The 22,847-nt window shown below is 45.6% G+C and overlaps 1 protein-coding gene across 1 annotated transcript; it reads right to left on the bottom strand.

Annotated features, from left to right (window-relative positions):
• Nucleotides 1–1,421: 1,421 nt before the first annotated feature.
• On the bottom strand, nt 1,422–22,608 carry LOC148474862 (uncharacterized). The gene is made up of 4 exons (XM_088458093.1): nt 22,539–22,608; nt 20,389–20,539; nt 7,302–7,653; nt 1,422–4,601 (listed from the first exon to the last, which is right to left on the bottom strand). The coding sequence occupies exons 2-4, from the start codon at nt 20,464–20,466 to the stop codon at nt 3,694–3,696; spliced, it is 1,338 nt and encodes a 445-aa protein (XP_088314219.1). The 5' UTR covers nt 20,467–20,539; nt 22,539–22,608; the 3' UTR covers nt 1,422–3,693.
• Nucleotides 22,609–22,847: the final 239 nt, after the last annotated feature.

Below are 22,847 nucleotides of genomic sequence, written 5' to 3'. Positions count from 1 at the left end.
GTACAGCGGAACTACAAATTGACTCATTAATAAAAAAAAATCTAAAAAGGGGATATGATAGAAATAACCTGTATACATGTAAAAATAAAGTATTAGCTCTGGAAAGACAAACATTACTGCAGAAACCAGACTAGTAGAAGATCTAGCAAAATTTCCATTGGTTAATAAATACCATTCTGCTTCATATATTATCAACAAAATGGCTAAAAAAGGTTTGGTTTATAGTCCACTCAGATGAGGCAGCTCATGTGCCTGATTATAATTTAATGTTATTCCAGAGGCCGTAATCTCAGAGACATTTTAATAAAAACTGAAATTTCAACTAAAGTACAGTGAAACAATACTTTCTGCGCAGAACTAAATTAGGCTGCTTTAAATGTACATGCATTAAGTGCCAGAATTTATTAACTGGGGATACATTTGCACACCCCCATATGGGTAAAATGTTTAAAATACGACATTACTTTAATTATGATTCCACTTTTGTAGTTTATCGAATAATTTGTCCATGTGGGCTGAGCTATATCAGTAAAACTGAACAAAAATGTAAAGAACGCATGGGAGAATATAGAGCGGCTATTCGTGCCGCACTTACAAGTGGTGGGAGTGAGCAAACTGTTGCGCGCCACTTCCAGGAATTTAAACATGCGCTAAGTAGTCTCAGATATTGAATGATTGAGTTTCCATCGTTAAGAGGTGGGAATCGCCCTCTTAAGTTATTATAGAGGCGAGATGGATACATCACCCTAAAGGATTGAATGATAGTATCCCATATTCATGTTTCCAATAAAATTGCAAAGTGTATTTTAGTGAAGCGATGTAACCATTAAACTATAGGACATATGTTTTATGATATTACATTGTATGGAGTGAGATATAGTGATGGTGTCTATAAGCCTCATCTCTGCTACAATGTATATTTTTGTATAGCTATGTTACTTGATTTTGCTGTTCCTTTAACTTTGTAACCATGGTGATGGGTAAACACTTCTGTATCATTGTAGCGTCCTTTGTTGATGAGGTCTACAATGAGGATGCTGCTGGGGCGGGAATGTGATCCCAGCCTGGAAGCCACCATTACACGTGGTGGATAAGGTATATAAGGTATGTTGTTTTGTTACTTATTTATCCTGATGACAATATGATAAATATATTGAAATGTTGAGAAAGTATCTCCGTAGCTGTGATCATTTCTAGTTTATGCCTGGAGTGCCGCGCCTTTATGGTTATTATCTCAGTATTTGTGAGGGCACCTGCAGTAGCATTGAAAGCCAATTGGAGTGCCAGACCTTGAACTGATTAATATATATATATATATATATATATATATATATATATATATATATTACAGTATAAAATTGTACAACGGGGATTGAAATGAGGACTCCAGACAGGCGGGTACTTGGTAAAGCAATGTCATTTTAATGGTAGCAGATACTGCAGCTTAGCATACATGGGGTTAGGCCTGGGCACATACAGGCACATAACAAAAACAAACATAAAAGTCTCAGCACTCCTTGTGCTAATCAGTCAGCAGTGGCTTGCAGCCACAATTTGGGCATGCTCTCCCAGCATACCCCTTTGACCTTCCAGATCCTGGCAACTTAATGCTAACCACCACCCCCTGTCTATCGCCTGGCTAGCTTATCCAGCATCAGGAGCAATGAGCAATAGGTGTGTGAGAGTTTTAAACCCTTCCTATGCTGCTGACTTCCTAGTGGCTCTGGGAGACCAGGAAAACCCGGAATTCTATATTACCAGTTTGAGCTGTGCAGCCCAGAAAACCTGGAATTCCAAACTTCTTTTGTAGGTGCAGAATGTGCTAATCTTGTTTTCCTCTCCCTTGGAGGGAGTTGATCCTACCAGAATGTGGGCAATTAAGATGAGAGACAACCCCTCTCACCACAGTATATTATATACATATAGCAAATTAATATTCATCCTAGGTCCCTATCGGAGACTTAGGGGTGAATTCAATTACTCACGATATTGCTTTAACTTAACGGGTGTTAAGTTATCGCACACTTCATGACGTTTGTGCGATCATTTCGTCTTTCTGCTATGCTCGCCCCATTATTCGCACAGATCTATTACAAAAGTCACAAAGCCGCACACACGTGATCATCTTTCATGTATTTTGCCAGGATAATTATAAGAAAAAAATAGGTAAATCTGCCTGTACCCCAAAAAGGCAAAGTGATGTAGGATAATAATATAAAAGTGTATTAGTGGCCCTAATAGAAGCATTTGGGGTTCTTATAAAGGGTGAATGACTGTTATAGGCACGTTTCTAAAACAGTTAAATAATGACAGTAAGTTTTTTTCCTGCAAAATAAATGTTCTGCTTTCATTGGGGGGGGGGGGGCATAAAAATGCATATAAGTATATTTTTGGGTTCTTATAGGCAACTTTTAAAAAACATTAAAAATACACTTGTAACGCCTATCTGCAAACTAAAAAACACCTGTCCCATCCATACAGCCCCCCCAAAAAACCTGTCCCACTACTTTAAACCCACTTTTTCCAACATGTCAATATTGGCCAAATTAAGCTAATTATAACATTCTTTTTTCCTAATTAGTCATACAGGAGGGTGTCCCAGTGGCTCTAAACCAAGTCCTGACATTTTTGGCCTAAAATAGGAGTTGTGCACTTTTTATCACCTACTCAGGAGGTGCTGAAAACTTTTTGTGGATTTTTCCTATGGAGCAAAAAGCGGCTAATTGAATTCCCTCCTTAATCTTTAGTGATCTATTAAATATACAATATAACCAAGTTATTCAATTATTATTCATCCTACGTCCGTATTGAAACCTTCATCTGTAATTATGTAGAATATGGATAGCTTAGATTTAGGCATAATGAGAACCTCCCGTAAGATATCTTGGTATATTCGAATATGGAATCATACTGATATATAATATATACATACACAGATGGTGTAATGGTTAGCATTACTGCCTCACAGCACTGAGGTCATGGCTTCAATTCTTAATATGGCCCTAACTGTGTGGAGGTTGTATATTCTCCCTGTGATTGCGTGGTCTTCTCCGGGTACTCCGGGTTCCTCCCAAAGTTCCAAAAATATACTGGTAGGTAAATTGGCTCCAAACAAAATGAACTCTAGTGTGTAAGCAAATGGTAGGGAATATAGTGTAATATCCACTGATGTGAATGGCCAAATATTCAAAGCATTCCAGAATGTGTGTGCGAGCTATATAAGTAACTGATAATAAATAAATAATATACATACATACACATATAAACAAAAAGGTATAAAATCACATAAGTGAAGTCACACAGAGGATTATAACATATCTTGGGGGTCGGTAGGACCCGGTGACTCTTGTCTATCTAGTCTAGAAGACCACAGAGATATCAGGTGATAGTGATGAGTTTAATTAGTTGAAACCATCTTAGTGAAGCGAATTCAGTTAGCACATCCAGATCACCTACTGATGACACAGATAGTGAAATCTGCCACTGCCCCTAGGGGTGTTACTATTAAATACTATAAATTTTTATTGCATCTTTATCAAGCCCTATATTAATTATGTATCATTGTTTAGTTTTCTCTAGCACTGTATAGCCCTCCTCTTTTTATATTGACACATATCCCAATTATCTGCGGATGGATAACTTAAACTGTTACTGTGTGGCTGGAGTGTTGCTACAACGCTGTTTTGTATCAGCTCAGAAAAATGCTTTTCTCCTATGTGATAGGTGATGTCTAACAAGATGCAATTTTTGTGTAAAACATTTTCCACACTCAGAACATGGAAATGGTTTCTCACCTGTGTGACTTCTCTGATGTGTAACAAGATCTGATTTCTGTGTAAAACATTTCCCACATTCAGAACATGGAAATGGTTTCTCACCTGTGTGAATTCTCTCATGTCTAACAAGATATGATTTCCGTGTAAAATATTTCCCACACTCAGAGCATGGAAATTGCTTCTCATTTGTGTGATGTCTCTTATGTGTAACAAGATGTGATTTCTGTGTAAAACATTTCCCACACTCAGAGCATGGAAATGGTTTCTCACCTGTGTGACTTCTCTGATGTTCAACAAGAACTGATTTCCGTGTAAAACATTTGCCACATTCAGAACATGGAAATTGCTTCTCACCTGTGTGACATCTCTGATGTGTAAAAAGATGTGATTTCCGTGTAAAACGTTTCCCACACTCAGGACATGGAAATGGCCTCTCACCAGTGTGATGTCTTTCATGTCTAACAAGATGTGATTTCCGTGTAAAACATTTCCCACACTCAGGACATGGAAATGGCCTCTCACCTGTGTGACGTCTCTCATGTGTAAGAAGAAACAATTTACATGTAAAACATTTCCCACACTCAGAACAGGCAAACACTGTAGCAGGTGTATGAGCTGCACTATGTGTAACAAAAGCTGAGGTATCAGGAGAACAGTCCTCATGATTAGAGGGATCAGATGATATATCTGCACTGTGAGGTACTGGATGTTTATTAAGTATAACTGATTTGTCTCCTGGAGATTCCTGTGTGATGTTATCTTCTATCTTAATATCTGTAGACAAGATGAGATCTCCCTCCAAGTCATTCCTGCTTGTGCGTCCATCTGCTGGGAATACAATAAATGTATTATGAGATCTTTATACAGCTCACACACATTACCAGCACTTTACAAAGAATATTTGTCCGTTCACATCAGTCCCTGCCCCAGTGGAGTTTAAAATCTAGAATCCCTACCACATGGATACACATGTACCCACACTAAGATAATTTTGTGTCAGAAGCCAAGCAACCTACCACTATGATTTTTGGAGGGTTTGAAGGAAAAACATACAAACTCCACATAGATATGAAGATGGTACATCACCAATGGAAATCTCACCCCGAATGCAGACTTTGCTGGGTAACGTTCCCTAGCCTTCATCACAGAGCAGGAAGCCTCATTAGCCACAATATCCATCTATACCGCCCTCACACATACACACGGGAAACATGTGGGCTAATCACCAACTGCGTCACTACACAAAGTTCCCCAGGATATATATGTAGTAAAATCAGCCTCTATATGGTCCTCTGGTCATCCTCAGGGAGAGTAGCCCCACCAGAGTCATGTTACTAAATTAGGGTAATGAGTCACTGTATATAACCGCTGAGAGGGAAGGAGAGCGATAGGACAGAGCAACACAGAATGATGGCGGCACAGAGCGGGGGGCAGCAGCACAGGGTAGGGGAATGGTACATGGCACAGAGAGGGGAGGCAGCAGGACAGGGTAGCGGAATGGCGCAGGGCACAGAGTGGGGGAGGCAGCAGAACAGGGTAGGGGAATAGCACAGGGCACAGAGTGGAGGAGGCAGCAGGACAGGGTAACGGAATGGCGCAGGGCACAGAGCGGGGGAGGCAGCAGAACAGGGTAGGGGAATGGCACAGGTGTAACGCGGGGGAGGCAGAGGGACAGGGTACTAGAAAGGCGCAGGGCACAGACGGGCAACAGCAGAAAAAGCAAAACAGAAGGACAGAGCAGGATTCAGAGACAGGTCAGCAGATAAAGCGCAACAGTACAGAGCATCTAAGCAGAGAGACTGGAGGAAGCCATTGTGCAATGACGGGTGTGTGGTTATAGCTCTGTGTGTGTGTGAGAAGGTGGAGTTCATGTGACGTGTGCATTGTGATGTGTAGTATGCAGCACATTGAAAATCAGTCACATATTACTCAAGTAAGATAATGGCTATTACATGTAGCTGTGCATGAGAAGGATCATGGGGTCTCATTACCTTAGCCAGTGATTTAATCATTATAGTGACATCCCATGTACTGATATACAAGATACACCAGAGAGAGGAGACTGGTCAGATATCTGGGCTGGTAACACACAGTGACATGATGTGAGGAGGAGAGCAGGAGTATAATAGGGGCTGATGGCTCCTGATGTATGAGATACACCAGAGAGTGTGGGGAGGAGACTGGTCAGATCTCTGGGCTGGTAACACACAGTGACATGATGTGAGGAGGAGAGCAGGAGTATAATAGGGGCTGATGGCTCCTGATGTATGAGATACACCAGAGAGTGTGGGGAGGAGACTGGTCAGATATCTGGGCTGGTAACACACAGTGACATGATGTGAGGAGGAGAGCAGGAGTATAATAGGGGCTGATGGCTCCTGATGTATGAGATACACCAGAGAGTGTGGGGAGGAGACTGGTCAGATCTCTGGGCTAGTAACACATAGTGACATGATGTGAGGGGGAGAGCAGGAGTATAATAGGTGCTGATGGCTCCTGATGTATGAGATACACCAGAGAGTGTGGGGAGGAGACTGGTCAGATCTCTGGGCTGGTAACACACAGTGACATAATGTGAGGGGGAGAGCAGGAATATAATAGGTGCTGATGGCTCCTGATGTATGAGATACACCAGAGAGTGTGGGGAGGAGACTGGTCAGATCTCTGGGCTAGTAACACATAGTGACATGATGTGAGGGGGAGAGCAGGTGTATAATAGGTGCTGATGGCTCCTGATGTATGAGATACACCAGAGAGTGTGGGGAGGAGACTGGTCAGATCTCTGGGCTGGTAACACACAGTGACATAATGTGAGGGGGAGAGCAGGAATATAATAGGTGCTGATGGCTCCTGATGTATGAGATACACCAGAGAGTGTGGGGAGGAGACTGGTCAGATCTCTGGGCTGGTAACACACAGTGACATGATGTGAGGGGGAGAGCAGGAGTATAATAGGGGCTGATGGCTCCTGATGTATGAGATACAGCAGAGAGTGTGGGGAGGACACTGGTCAGATCTCTGGGCAGGTAACACAGTGACATGATGTGAGGGGGAGAGCAGGAGTATAATAGAGGCTGATGGCTCCTGATGTATGACATACACCAGAGAGTGTGGGGAGGAGACTGGTCAGATCTCTGGTCTGGTAACACACAGTGACATGATGTAAGGGAGGAAAGCAGGATTATAATAGGGGCAGAGGAGGGTGTAGAATAAGAGATTGTAGTGACTGAATTATTATTCATGTTTACTTATAATAAGCCAATCTTAGTGCTATATGCAAGATATGTAGTTATTAACATGTGCCACACACATTGGAGCTTACTATCTAAATACCCGAACACACAGGTGCATTGTGTGAGAAGTCAATTAACATACCAGTATTTTTGGGGGATTTGAAAGGAAATCCACTCAAAACGGGTAGAACACACAAACTCCACACATATAATAAGATGGTTAAAATCTAACTGAACACTATATCATGGTGCAGAGAATGTGACTATTCTGTAATAAGTGTTTATTACTCACCTGTGCTGATATCTGTAGGGATTTCCTCCTTCTTACACTGCTGATCACTTCTCACATACGTCTCTTCTTCTCCCTCTATATTTTCTGCCTTTATATCAGTCACATACGTCTTTTCTTCTCCCTCAACATCTTCTACTTTGATATCAGTCACATACATCTCTTCTTCTCCCTCTATATCTTCTGCCTTCATATCAGTCACATACGTCTTTTCTTCTCCCTCAACATCTTCTACTTTGATATCAGTCACATACATCTCTTCTTCTCCCTCTATATCTTCTGTCTTCATATCAGTCACATACGTCTTTTCTTCTCCCTCTACATCTTCTACTTTGATATCAGTCAGATCTTCACTCTAAATGACCCATAAAATAATAACACATTAAAAATGTATGTTCCATTAAGAATATTTGTGTATTAGATGCACACAGGTCAGAAAATAAAATATTGGATTTCTATACTTACATTATGTATCCTTCTATCTCAGTCCTCTGAGGTACTGGATACTATGAGGTACAGTGGGCTTCATTCAGAGGCGGCCGTACGATCTACGACCGAACGGCCGCCTCGATGTTTGTCCAGTGCGCATGCGCACGAGGGAGCCGGCTCCTTCGTGCGCATGCGTGAGACCCGCTACGACCGACAGCGCCGGTCGTAGCGGGTCTCTTTCCAAAGGGGGCGAGCTTTCGATGTTGATTGACAGCTCGCCCCGTTTGGAAGGTGGGCTGGGGGGGTGGCAGCCCAAACGGAGGCGTTCCCATGGGAACGCCTGCCGTTTGGGGGAGGCCCCACTGACATCACTAGTGATGTCAGTGGAGAGCTTCCGGCTCTGACAGAGCCAGAAGCTCTCCAGGGCTTACGACAAGTGAGACCCTACCCTAGGGTCTCGTCGTAAGCCCCGATGGTCGCTGACCATCGCGACCATCACCCTAGCGGTCATTAGAGCTGTGGGTGTAAACCCACAGCCTAACGACTGAAACAGAGGCGGCCGGTCAGGATGCAAGCGGTCGCCCAGTTTCTGAGCGACCGCTTGCATCCTCCGACCGCCTCTGAATGAGGGCCAGAGTGTGGAGACAGAAGCATGGTCACTTTATATTAACTGGAAAACATCCATAAGTGCTGGTGTTTCTGCACTGTGTACAGATCCCAGCTGGTGTGTGACTACCCGCTTCTGCTCTTCCTGCTGATACAGTGTACAGATCCCAGCTGGTGTGTGACTACCCTCTTCTGCTCTTCCTGCGGATACAGTGTACAGATCCCAGCTGGTGCGTGACTACCCGCTTTTGCTCTTCCTGCTGATACAGTGCACAGATCCCAGCTGGTGTGTGACTACTCACTTCTGCTCTTCCTGCTGATACAGTGTACAGATCCCAACTGGTGTGTGACTACCCGCTTCTGTTCCTCCTGCTGATACAGTGTACAGATCCCAGCTGGTGTGTGACTACTCGCTTTTGCTCCTCCTGCTGATACAGTGTACAGATCCCAGCTGGCGTGCGACTACCCGCTTCTGCTCTTCCTGCTGATACAGTGTACAGATCCCAGCTGGTGTGTGACTACCCGCTTCTGCTCTTCCTGCTGATACAGTGTACAGATCCCAGCTGGTGTGTGGCTACCCACGTCTGCTCTTCCTGCTGATACAGTGTACAGATCCCAGCTGGTGTGTGACTACTCGCGTTTGCTCCTCCTGCTGATACAGTGTACAGATCCCAGCTGGTGTGTGACTACTCGCGTTTGCTCCTCCTGCTGATAGTGTATAGATCCCAGCTGGTGTGTAACTACTCGCTTTTGCTCTTCCTGCTGATACAGTGCACAGATCCCAGTTGGTGTGTGACTACTCACTTCTGCTCTTCCTGCGGATACAGTGTACAGATCCCAGCTAGTGCGTGACTACCCGCTTTTGCTCTTCCTGCTGATACATGTACAGATCCCAGCTGGCGTGCGACTACCCGCTTCTGCTCTTCCTGCTGATACAGTGTACAGATCCCAGCTGGTATGTGACTACCCGCGTCTGCTCTTCCTGCTGATACAGTGTACAGATCCCAGCTGGTGTGTGACTACTCGCGTTTGCTCCTCCTGCTGATACAGTGTATAGATCCCAGCTGGTGTGTAACTACTCGCTTTTGCTCTTCCTGCTGATACAGTGCACAGATCCCAGCTGGTGTGTGACTACTCACTTCTGCTTTTCCTGCTGATACAGTGTACAGATCCCAACTGGTGTGTGACTACCCGCTTCTGTTCCTCCTGCTGATACAGTGTACAGATCCCAGCTGGTGTGTGACTACTCGCTTTTGCTCCTCCTGCTGATACAGTGTACAGATCCCAGGTGGTGTGCGACTACCCGCTTCTGCTCTTCCTGCCGATACAGTGTACAGATCCCAGCTGGTGTGCGACTACCCGCTTCTGCTCCACCTGCTGATACAGTGTACAGATCCCAGCTGGTGTGTGACTACTCGCGTTTGCTCCTCCTGCTGATACAGTGTAAAGATCCCAGCTGGTGTGTGACTACCCGCTTCTGCTCTTCCTGCTGATACAGTGCACAAATCCCAGCTGGTGTGTGACTACCCACTTCTGCTCTTCCTGCTGATACAGTGTACAGATCCAAGCTGGTGTGTGACTACTCGCTTTTGCTCCTCCTGCTGATACAGTGTACAGATCCCAGCTGGTGTGCGACTACCCACTTCTGCTCTTCCTGCCGATACAGTGTACAGATCCCAGCTGGTGTGCGACTACCCGCTTCTGCTCCTCCTGCTGATACAGTGTACAGATCCCAGCTGGTGTGTGATTACTCGCGTTTGCTCCTCCTGCTGATACAGTGTACAAATCCCAACTGGTGTGTAATTACCCGCTTCTGCTCTTCCTGCTGATACAGTGTACAGATCCCAGCTGGTGTGTGACTACCCGCTTCTGCTCTTCCTGCTGATACAGTGCACAAATCCCAGCTGGTGTGTGACTACCCGCTTCTGCTCTTCCTGCTGATACAGTGTACAGATCCAAGCTGGTGTGTGACTACCCGCTTCTGCTCTTCCTGCTGATACAGTGTACAGATCCCAGCTAGTGTGCGACTACCGGCTCCTGCTCCTCCTGCACATAGTGTACAGGTCCCAGCTGGTGTGTGACTACCCGCTTCTGCTCTTCCTGCTGATACAGTGTACAGATCCCAGCTGGTGTGTGACTACCCTGTTCTGCTCCTCCTGCAGATAGTATACAGGTCCCAGCTGGTGTATGTCTGCCCGCTATTGCCACTGAAATCCTCCCCTTAACCTCACTGGTTAAGTTTACACCCAGGTTATTTGACACACTGTGCGCCTGATTCAGAGCTGGCGTTTTTCTTTTTTTTTTTGTGCGGTCTCCTGGTCGGTCGCTTAGCTGTGGGTGACCACCCACAGCTATTGCGAGCGGCCAGGTGATGGTCTCGACCATCGCGACTAGCGACTAGACTCTTGTGGTAGGGTCTCGTTCCCGCAAGCCCCAGTGCGCTTTCGGCTCTATTAGAGCCGGAAGCTCACCCACTGACATCACTCGTGATGTCAGTGGGGCCGCCCCCAAATGGCAGGCGTTCCTTCGGGAACGCCTCCGTTTGGCCAGCCACCCCCCCTGCCCGCCTCCAAAATGGGGCAAGCTGTCAATCAAAATCGACAGCTGCCCCGCTTTGGTGCGAGACCTGTAGTGACAGAGCGCCCGTTGCTATCCGGGTCTCGCACATGTGCACGTCGGAGCCAGCTCCGGTGTGCGCATGCGCAGTGGCCAAACATCGACCCGCTTGCGAGCGCGTCTGAATCAGGCCCTGTGTCTTTGAAAAACTTCCCAAGCTAGAAATATATAATATGAACCAAGATAGGTGGGAACACTGGGCCGCCATGGAGTGCTGGGAGAAATAGGAATTATCAGGTACATAAATCACTGTTTTCGCCTTTAGTCCTCCTTGGCAGCCCTGACCATAGGACGTACAAAGGCTATACAATAGCGAGGACTACAAAGAAACATATAAAGCAACATATGCTGCATACTAATAATTTTTTTTCTACGATCCCCCGTGACAACCGTTACAATGGGATAACATCCCACCTCCTATAGCTTAGACAGGATGTTTTCTAGGGACCGCCCACCTGCTGGTATATAGCCTCACTCCTCTTCTTCCCTCTGTGTCTTTTCTTCTGTCTCGTAGTGAGTGGAGATTGTGTAGGAAAGTTTATTTTTTTCTGTCAGGGGTTACCTCCCTTTTTTAGCCAGCATAGGTGTGTTTCCCGTGACTGTGCGGGGTGGCACCTCGAGGGAGAGAATACAGCCCCTGGGAGTGTGGCCTTTACAGAATCCTGCCCAAAAAGTGTGCTGCCGGGAGTGTACTAACAGTCACCCTGGACAATGGCCACGGTGTTGGGAGCGTGGCCTTTTCAGATTCCTGCCGATACTGCCGCTGGAGGGGCTGGAACTTTCTATCCAAGCGGCCATTTGACTTACCCATGTGGCTGCTGTAGAGCCGGGCCATCGGGTGTATGAACAGAGCAGTTCCCTGCTACTTCCGGGATCGTGGAAGACCCACAGTGCACAGCGGGTTAGATGTGTCCCAGGATGCCGAGCGGGTCAGGTCGCGCATGTGCAGCAGCTAACCAAGGGAACTCTGCCTCTTTATAGATGACGCCGGCTACCACAGAGCAAACATAGTAACTGAGTTGTGGCTGTGAATTGCTACTGAGCTGCTTACTGGATTGAACCTCTGCTAAGAAATGGATAAAGAACCTTTCCCCATAAGCCTTATAATGCCCACAAGTGGTAAGTCCTTTTCTAAAGAGCTTGGTTTTACTCTGTTATTTTTAGGTAGTGACAGGTTTTATTGTTATATTCAGTGTGTCTGCAGTAACTTTAGGACCTAGGAAAAAGGGGCTAAGGAGAAGCATTTATCCTTAACATGTGCTGTCTGTGATACGATTTTTCCTGGGACTCTGGATAAAACTTTGTGTGGGGATTGTGAGGACAATCCAGTTTCTATTGCTAATCAGTCTAAGCAGCTTCAGGAGTCAATGGAATGGATGAAGAAAACTTGTGTGTCCAGAGAAGAGCTTTTGGGGATGCAGAGTGTTAAAAGGTCTAGATCTCAGATCTTGGATCTCCTCCGAATGATGAGGCTTGGGGCGACATGAGACTGGGATAGCCAAAGTTCTATTGCAACCAAAATCAAGGAGACTGCATATAAAATTTATTATAGGTGGTATTATACTCCTGAAAGACTTCATAGAATGTTTCTATCTTCTTCACCCGATTGTTGGCGGGACTGTGGCTGCAGGGGCACTATGGCCCTCATTCAGAGCCGTACGCTCTGAATGAGGGCCGGGCTCCATTTTCATGGAGCGTCCTCCTGGACGCTCGTATAGCTGTGGGTCACCACCCACAGGCTATACGAGCGTGCATTGTGATGGTCGCGATGGTCGAGACCATCGAATTTGCGAGCCGGAGCCTGCGGTTGAGGTTTTCAACCGCAAGCTCCGGAGTGATTTTGGCTCTATCAGAGCCAAAATCACTCCCACTGACATCACTAGTGATGTCAGTGGGCCGGCTTCTGACGGGAGGCGTTCCCGTGGGAACGCCCCCGTCAGGGAGGCACGCCCCCGGCACGCCCACCAAAGGGGGCGTGCTGTCAATCAACATTGACAGCACGCCCCCTTTGATCGGACACAACGAGCGAAGGACTTTCCTTCGCTCGTCTCGTCTGGCGCATGCGCACGACGGAGCTCCCTCCGTCGTGCGCATGCTCAGTCCATAACATCGACCCACTTGCGAGTTCATGGACTACTAAATTCTCTTCTGGAAGCTCCAATTTCAAAAAGATCCTTGGATATTTTTATTGTTCTATTCACCCCCGAATATTGGCAAATTTTCAAAAAAAATTGGCTGCACACATCCTCGCAGCAGCAAAATCCCTTATCGCTCTAAATTGGAAAAAGACCTCCCCACCACTCCTCTCTGTACTTAGGGATCAGATTTGGCATGTTGCGACCATGGAGGAGATAACTTATTACCTCCATGATCGAGGGCCTGTTTTTTCTCAAGTTTGGACTCCTTGGCTGACTGCTGAGTATAGTCCCCCTCTTTCTTCCACACACTCTGTACAGCGACCCATGGGCAACGACTGATGATTACCGTCCAGAAGATGTTTGATATGTATTGGTTCTTTGGAAGATGTGTCGTCTCCTCTTCCCCCCTCCTTCCTCCTCTCTTACCCTCTGTTTACCCCTCTCTTTTCTACCAAGTATTTTGAGTAGCTTTTATTTTTCTTTTCTTTGTTTAGTATTGTTTATAAAATTTGGTCTGTATTGGGTCTCTCTGACCCGTTTTTTTCTTATGTACTAAATTGTATTTTGAATGATCAAAGAATTATGAAAAAAAAGGTCTAGATCTCAAACTATCCTAAATTAGGGATAGGTATGGGAGAACGACAGCGGCATTCAGATGCTCAGAATCCCGAAAGGGGCCAGATAAGTATCAACCCAGCCCATTCACACCCTAACCCTCCTTCCTGCATCCTAACCCTCCCTACCCCAAACTCTAATTCTTCCGGTTAGTGCCTAACCCTCCCCCCTTTGTGCCTAACCTTAACTCCCCCTGGGGGTGCATAACCCTAAGCCCCCCTCTTCACAGCCTAACCCTAGCCTCCCCGTGGTGCCTAAACATAACCTTCCCCCGCTGCAAACAACTACCCGGCCCGCTATACTTACGATCGGGCTGCTGGCTGTCAGGATTCCAGGCGTCGGCATCTCAACTGATGTTGGGATTCCAGCACTGGGATTTTGACTGCCGGCATCCTGATCGGAGGTAAATTGACTACATCCCCCTAAATTATGATGGTGCAGTTTCCTCAGAGGAGCCTTTGGAAGATGAATTATGTGACATTTCCAGTGAATAATCCGTTGAGATAAGGGAATAAGCTAGAATGTTTAATGTTGACCTGGTTGAAAGTATGCTAAAAAAAATATCTAGAAAACCATGAATTATAAAGCAGCTGTGGTTCCTTCAGGGGAACACGATCCGTTATTTGAGGATAGGATAGAAAAAGGTCAATGATTTTCTGTGCATAGAGTAATGAAAGAGTTAATTTCTAAGGAGTGGCAGAATTTGGATAGGAGACAAGAAAAATTGTCCTGGATAGAGCATATGTATCCCTTTAGGGGTGATCAGTTCCTTAATTGGTGTGTAGTGACTAAGGTAGATGCAGCTGTGGCAGACTTCTAGAACTACGATACCCTGGGAAGATGGTGCAACATTTTGTGGTTCTATGGACAGAAGAATGGAAAATTCTCTTAGAAGATTGCACATTTCTTCTGTGGCGTCTTTAAAATCTGGAGTGGCGACAGCCTCAGTAGCTAGGTCCCTTAGGCTGCGGAGTTCTAATATGCATATGGATCTAGAGGAGAAGATTTCTAAGCCTTATATAATGAGACATTTGTAGATTATGCAAAAGGCCATAGAATTCCTATGTGAAGCATCTCTGGATGTGACATCTTTCTCAGCAAGGTCTCTAGTGTCTGGTGTGTACCAGAAAGGAGAGCTTTATGAATACGAGCTTGGGTGGCAGATGCCCATTCCACGAATAGGCTGGCAACATTACCGTTTGAAGGTACCTTACTATTTAGCGCTGAACTTGATGCTATGACACAGAGATCATCTTTTGAAAAATCAGTCAGGCTGCCGCAAGATAGAAGGAATAGATTTTCTTTGCCTACATCCTCCAGACAACAATTGAGGCTAAAAGTTATAGGCCATGAGTTCCTGCCGGTCAAGATGCCGCTGGTCAAAATACCGACAGTGGAAGTTCAACAGTGAGAATCCTGACACCCATATGTAAGTATAGTAACACTAACCCCTACCCTAACCCTCCCTCCCCAGTGCCTAAACCTAACCTCCCCCTCCCCGCATCCTAAACCTAACCCTCCCCCCTTAGTGCCTAACCCTAACTGTTATGGGGCATCTGAATCATAAACAAGAAGTATTTTATTAATGCAGGACACAGCAAAAATTATGAGATTGGCAGAAAAGAATCTGAAATCTCTAACAGCAATGCATGTGCCTGGGAAACAGAATGTATTGGCAGAATTCCTCAGCAGGAAAGTTCTTCTTCCAGGAGAGCGGGAGATGAATGGCGACGTGTTCCGAATGATTGTAAACAAATTTGGCCAGCCTGATGTGGACTTGATGGCAACACATCTCAACAGGAAGGTAGAAAACTTATTTTCCAAATATTATCTTCCTGAGACAAAAGCAGTGGATGCTCTCTCAATACAATGGAAGTTCCAACTGGGTTATATCTTCCCGCCATTCCCAATAATAGCTTGAGTTTTAAAACAGATGAGAAGACCAGGTGGAGGTAGTGGCGATTCTTTCTTTCTGGCCAAGGAGAGTGTGGTTTGCAACTGCCATGTTCTTGGCAGTACAGGAGCTGTGGACTCTGCCAGTGAGGCCAGATCTTCTACATCAGGGGCCAGTTAACCACCCATACCCACAAAAACTCTGAAGGCATGGAGATTAGGCGGAACCAGTTGAAGGATAAAGGCCTAACCGACCAAGTAATCCAAGTCCTGCTGCAAGCAGGGAAGAAATGATAAAGTCTGGAAGAGATTTATTACCTGGAAAGGGTCTGCTGAGGAGGTTACCAAGCCAATAACTCTGCAAGTCTTGCAATTCCTACATGAGAGGTTTTCAAAAAGTCAGACAATTTCACCTATCAAGCAGCATTGAGTGTCCTATTGGATAGAAGGCTGTCAGAAGAAGATTTCATTAAAAGATTCTGCCAGGCTATTAAAAGAATCCGTCCAACCATCAAATCTTTTGTAGCTCATTAGGACTTGAACTTGGCTTTAAATTCCCTAATGATGCATCCATTCCAACCTTTACAGGATGTTCCATTAAAATTTCTGACTTGGAAAATTGTATTTCTTCTCAGTGAGTTGCAACCTTTGTGGGCAAAACAACCTTACTTGATTTTATGTATTATTGAATAAATATTTTGTTATGAATCATACCAGCGCAGAATTATATTTGTATAGTCTAGTCTAGTGTTTGTATGAGGTGGGCAATTACCTCTTAATGATTCTGCAGCAGGTGTGGTGGTAATTGAGCTTAGGCATGGAACAAGCACTGAGAATAATTATTCTTGATTTACTTAAATGTTCTGCCCGATAAGGTGGTATTGAGAACAAACCCAGCCTTTCTACCTAAGGTGGTAACATCTTTCAATTGGAATCAAGGGATCATATTACCCTCATTTTATCCTGAGCCTCAGAATGAAAAGGAGGAAAAATGACAAACGTTGGAGAAACAATGAAAGATATTAGAAAATTCAAACACTTGTTGGTTATTCCAGGTGGAATTATAAAAGGTTATACTCCCACAAAACCATTTCCAGATGGATTAGAGAGCTGATCATATTCCTGTACAAAAATGACGGTCGGAAGGTTCCAGTTGTGATGAAGGCACATTCAACTAGGGCAATGGCTACTTCATGGGTAAGGAAACTCAAGCTTCAGTGAGGGATATGTGTGAAGCAGCCACATGGTCTTCAATTCATATGTTCTCTAAACATTATGCTCTTATGAGTCTTTGTACTAAGCCTTATAGAGAGATAAAGTTCCAACCAATCAGCTCCTGTCACTTTACAGGCTGTTTGAAAAATGGCATTTAGGAGCTGATTGGTTGGTACTTTATCTTCATCCACTTTACCTCTTTCTCTCGAAGTCTTAGTACATAGACCCCTTAATATTTCTACCGCCCACTTTGGGGGTCATGTTCTGCACAGGGCACTTGCTGAATAACTTGGCATGATAAAGTATCTTGTTGGCGTTACTGACCCGACCCTTATTCTGCTTTGGTATTTCCCATTGTGATGTCTGCCATGGGGGGGATCAGAGAAGAAAGTAGCAAATTACACTCACCGATAATTCCATTTCTTCATAGAGACCCCATGGCAGCCTTCAGAATATCCTCCCCTTGTAGTGTTTTCCAGGAACCAATTATACGGAGACACTGGAAAGACACAGAGGAAGGGGGGAGTGAGGATATATACCAGCAGGTGGACTGTCCCTAGAAAATGTCCTATCTAAACTATAGGGGGAGGGATGTTATCCCATTGTAAAGGCTGACATGGGGTCTCTATGATGAAATGTAATTATCAGTGAGTATAATAATACATTTATTACATGGCTGTGTGGAGAACGTGTCGCACACTGAGAATCAGCAGAGGATAATATATCCCAGTGGTAATGACTAGTGAGGTCATCCAGCTGCCTCTGCTAAGTTCTGTCACTGAGGGCTGTGCTTCCTTTGTCCAAAAAGTTACCTCTGCTCCAGTATAGGGGCTTATTACCACCCCTGGTACCTTATGTGCACATTTCCTGTATCCCTGTGTCATTACTTCTGTGCAACGTATGGAAGGGGCACAAACTTATACACCAGATACACTGTCACAAAGATGAGGTAATCAGTGACCCTGAGAAAAATTTACCCATTGAAGCAAGGTGTGTCAGGGTGGGTGCCCTGTAGACCCTCGAAGACAAAGAGTTAACTAAGGTAAGTCTATCATAACTCTTATTTTCTTCTTCAGGCTCCATGAGGATAAACAGGGATACCATGGGCAGTAAAGCAGTTTTCCCTAAGGGTGAGGACGCTCTTGAGCAGAAAGGAGAATCCACCGCCCAAAGGAAGCATCCTGAGAGGCAAACATATCAAAAGCTTAAAACCTGATGAAGGTGTGGACAGAAGACCACACGGCCACCCCCCACCCACAAATGGATGCAGCCTGTCAATCAGGCGAAGGTGTCCAGGGCACTGTAATCCGGGGTGGCAGTGATATCGCAGTACATGCGCCGTCCACCCACCATCGGGTTTGTGTACAGGTCTAAATCAGACCCCAGGCTTCTAAGAGACCTTGGGGAGATTTATCATAGCCTCTTAAGAGTGAACGAGTAGAGAAGTTGCCCATAGCAACCAATCAACATCCACCTTTTATTTTATAGAATGTATATGATAAATGCTAGCTCACAGCTGATTGGTTGCTCTGAGAAACTCTCCACTCTTTAGGAGCTTTGATATCAGGGCTGTGGGGTCGGGAAGCCAAACCTTCAAGTCAGACTCCTATTAGTAACACCGACCCCACAGCCCTGTGTAATACATCTCCCCCTCCTGCATGGAGACATAGACAGTGACATCCCGACACCTTATAGGAACCTGACATACGCAATGTTACAGTCATCACCCAGACACTTCCCCTGGTGTTACTGTATAATGTCCCATTCCCAGCAGTCACCTCTCCAGTCATCACCCAGACACATCCCCTGGTGTTACTGTATAATATCCCATTCCCAGCAGTCACCTCTCCAGTCATCACCCAGACACATCCCCTGGTGTTACTGTATAATGTCCCATTCCCAGCAGTCACCTCCCCAGTCATCACCCAGACACATCCCCTGGTGTTACTGTATAATGTCCCATTCCCAGCAGTCACCTCTCCAGTCATCACCCAGACACATCCCCTGGTGTTACTGTATAATGTCCCATTCCCAGCAGTCACCTCTCCAGTCATCAACCAGACACATGCCCTGGTGTTACTGTATAATGTCCGATTCCCAGCAGTCACCTCTCCAGTCATCACCAGGACACATCCCCTGGTGTTACTGTATAACGTCCCATTCCCAGCAGTCACCTCCCCAGTCATCACCCAGATACATCCCCTGGTGTTACTGTATAATGTCCCATTCCCAGCAGTCACCTCTCCAGTCATCACCCAGACACATCCCCTGGTGTTACTGTATAATGTCCCATTCCCAGCAGTCACCTCTCCAGTCATCACCCAGACACATCCCCTGGTGTTACTGTATAATGTCCCATTCCCAGCAGTCACCTCTCCAGTCATCAACCAGACACATGCCCTGGTGTTACTGTATAATGTCCCATTCCCAGCAGTCACCTCTCCAGTCATCACCAGGACACATCCCCTGGTGTTACTGTATAACGTCCCATTCCCAGCAGTCACCTCCCCAGTCATCACCCAGACACATCCCCTGGTGTTACTGTATAATGTCCCATTCCCAGCAGTCACCTCTCCAGTCATCACCCATACACATCCCCTGGTGTTACTGTATAATGTCCCATTCCCAGCAGTCACCTCTCCAGTCATCACCCATACACATCCCCTGGTGTTACTGTATAACGTCCCATTCCCAGCAGTCACCTCCCCAGTCATGTCCCTGTATTATTACTATAGATATAAGTGATGTTACTGTGACACTCCCAGATCCCCTCACCTCCCCAGTCATGTCCCTGTATTATTACTATAGATATAAGTGATGTTACTGTGACACTCCCAGATCCCCTCACCTCCCCAGTCATGTCCCTGTATTATTACTATAGATATAAGTGATGTCACTGTGACACTCCCAGATCCCCTCACCTCCCCAGTCATGTCCCTGTATTATTACTATAGATATAAGTGATGTCACTGTGACACTCCCAGATCCTCTCACCTCCCCAGTCATGTCCCTGTATTATTACTATAGATATAAGTGATGTCACTGTGATACTCCCAGATCCCCTCACCTCCCCAGTCATGTCCCTGTATTATTACTATAGATATAAGTGATGTCACTGTGACACTCCCAGATCCCCTCACCTCCCCAGTCATGTCCCTGTATTATTACTATAGATAAAAGTGATGTCACTGTGACACTCCCAGATCCTCTCACCTCCCCAGTCATGTCCCTGTATTATTACTATAGATATAAGTAATGTCACTGTGACACTCCCAGATCCCCTCACCTCCCCAGTCATGTCCTTGTATTATTACTATGTATATAAGTGATGTCACTGTGACACTCCCAGAGCCTCTCACCTCCCCAGTCATGTCCCTGTATTATTACTATGTATATAAGTGATGTCACTGTGATACTCTCAGATCCTCTCACCTCCCCAGTCATGTCCTTGTATTATTACTATAGATATAAGTGATGTCACTGTGACACTCCCAGATCCCCTCACCTCCCCAGTCATGTCCCTGTATTATTACTATAGATATAAGTGATGTCACTGTGACACTATCAGATCTCCTCACCTCCCCAGTCAGCAGGTAGATGATCTCCAGGGTTAGATTTAGTATCCTCTCAGTCATGTGAGTCCTGTCTGTGTCCATCCTCAGTGATTTATACAGGACACGTCTCACCCTCACATGACTTCTAGTAAAGACTCTCTGGTTCTTCTTGTGTCTAGTAATAAATATAATAATCATCACAGATTACATGTATCTCTGAGTAATCAATATATTATAATAAATATCACAGGGTATTTGTAATATATACCTGTTAAGTCCTCCTCTTCCCTGAGCCATTTCACACACCTGATACACACTGATCACTATACACAGGTCACACACCTGATACACACTGATCACTATACACAGGTCACACACCTGATACACACTGATCACTATACACAGGTCACACACCTGATACACACTGATCACTATACACAGGTCACACACCTGATACACACTGATCACTATACACAGGTCACACACCTGATACACACTGATCACTATACACAGGTCACACACCTGATACACACTGATCACTATACACAGGTCACACACCTGATAACCAGTGATTACTACACACAGTATAAAATACACAAGTACACAACACCATATGACAAGATATTTCCCCAGGCCAGATCCCTCACAGCCCACCCACCTTTTCCTCCTCATTCCACCCTCAGGTCATTCTCCCCAGTAACCTGGGATAAAGTCTCTGCCCCCATCATCTCTCCCTACTTCTCTGCTCCCCCTCCCCCATTATATGCCCCCGATAGCGCACCACATCTCCCAGCCAGCCTCTCTCCCCCACTACTGCCCTATTCCTCTGTCTCCTAATATCTGGGCGACTTGTGTACAATCACCCATCTTATTTTCTCTGCTCCCACATCTGCAATAATTACTGTGTCAGCAGTGTTTTATGGTCTGTGACTCCGCACCTGGAGTGGGACCATAAGTCCCAGCATGCCCTATCATGCTGGAATCCACAGTAAGCCTACCACTGTTGGATGTACGTTCCATGTGTGACAATTCTCCAGGCCATATTTATGTAGCACAGGGGAGAGGCTGAAGCATTTCTTGGAGGATAATCACTTACAAACTGAGAATCTAGAACAGTGTTTCCCAGCTCCAGCCCCGAAAGGTTCTTAAAAGGGCATGTTTTCCATATCTTCTTGCAGAAGCAGAGGTGCCTGCATCACTGACTAACACAATCTAAACGATCCATAGGTGGTACTTATGATCTCACTGGTGATTCTGGAAGGAGACCTGGAAAACATGCACTGTCATGAATCCCTGAGGACTGGCGCTGGTCCTTACACACATGATGGTAAGAGAGAAAGTGCTGGGAGCAGAGGCGGCTCCATACAGGTTGGTAATAATTAGAGGAATGAAAAGAAAGCTAAGAAAGCCTCAGACAGGTGAGGAGTCAGCAGGGCCTATTACAGAGGACGTCTGTGCATCTTATACATCACCCGGTGTACACTATGGTGTCTCTCTGTGTATTCTGTCACTTCCACACTAATAACCACCTACTGAGGGTACTGACCACCAGCTACAGCTGATACGTTCTGTATGGGGGGTCTGAGTGCACCGGTCACCTCCCTTTCTCTATAGTCTGTTACCCACCGAGCAGTGACTGCTCCAGCTGTATTATATGTAACACCAGGGTCTGCTCCACCTGTATTATATGTAACACTAATAACCACCTACTGAGGGTACTGACCACCAGCTACAGCTGCTACGTTCTGTATGGGGGGTCTGAGTGCACCGGACACCTCCCTTTCTCTATAGTCTGTTACCCACCGAGCAGTGACTGCTCCAGCTGTATTATAGTAACACCAGGGTCTGCTCCACCTGTATTATACCAACACTGATGTCTGATCCACCTGTATTTGATAAGTAACAAAAGAGTCTGCTCCACCTGTAGTATATGAAACACTGGAAGCTGATCCACCTGTATGATGGTAATGCAGCACATAGGTCTGCTTAAGTTGTATATGTAACACTGGAGTCTGCTCCACCTGTAATATATGTAACACTGAAATCTAACCTACCTGTATAAAGATAATGCAGCGCCAAAGCTGTATTATAATAACAACAGTCTGCAGTGCATCACCTGTCATATATAACATTGGAGTCTGCTCCCCCTATATAACACAAATAAACACCATTACCTGCTGCCAGACACAACAATGGCCGCTCTCTGCCTCCTCCTCCTCCTGACACTGTATCCAGTAACGTAAGTTGCTGTTCTGGAAGAAGAAACGCCCCTCTCATCTCCCTGTAGCTATGGCTACTGTCTGCCCCGCCCCTCTTATCATAGTGACCGCCCTCTCATTCCCTTCAGGGCGGTGATTGGCAGCAGCGAGAAGCCAATCAGGCGGCATATTGTAGGAAGGACGTCCTGTAACTAGAAGCCACCTGCTCCTACCGCTCCCATCTCCATCACTAGAGTAACAGCTGTATAGTCTAATGGTGTCCTC

The sequence above is a fragment of the Taudactylus pleione genome, unplaced genomic scaffold (assembly GCF_031769625.1).
Source record: "Taudactylus pleione unplaced genomic scaffold, aTauple2 ptg000805l, whole genome shotgun sequence".
Classification (NCBI taxonomy): Eukaryota; Metazoa; Chordata; class Amphibia; order Anura; family Myobatrachidae; genus Taudactylus; species Taudactylus pleione.
Note: the sequence above shows the minus strand (reverse complement) of the source record. Positions and strands in the feature narration are given on the sequence as shown.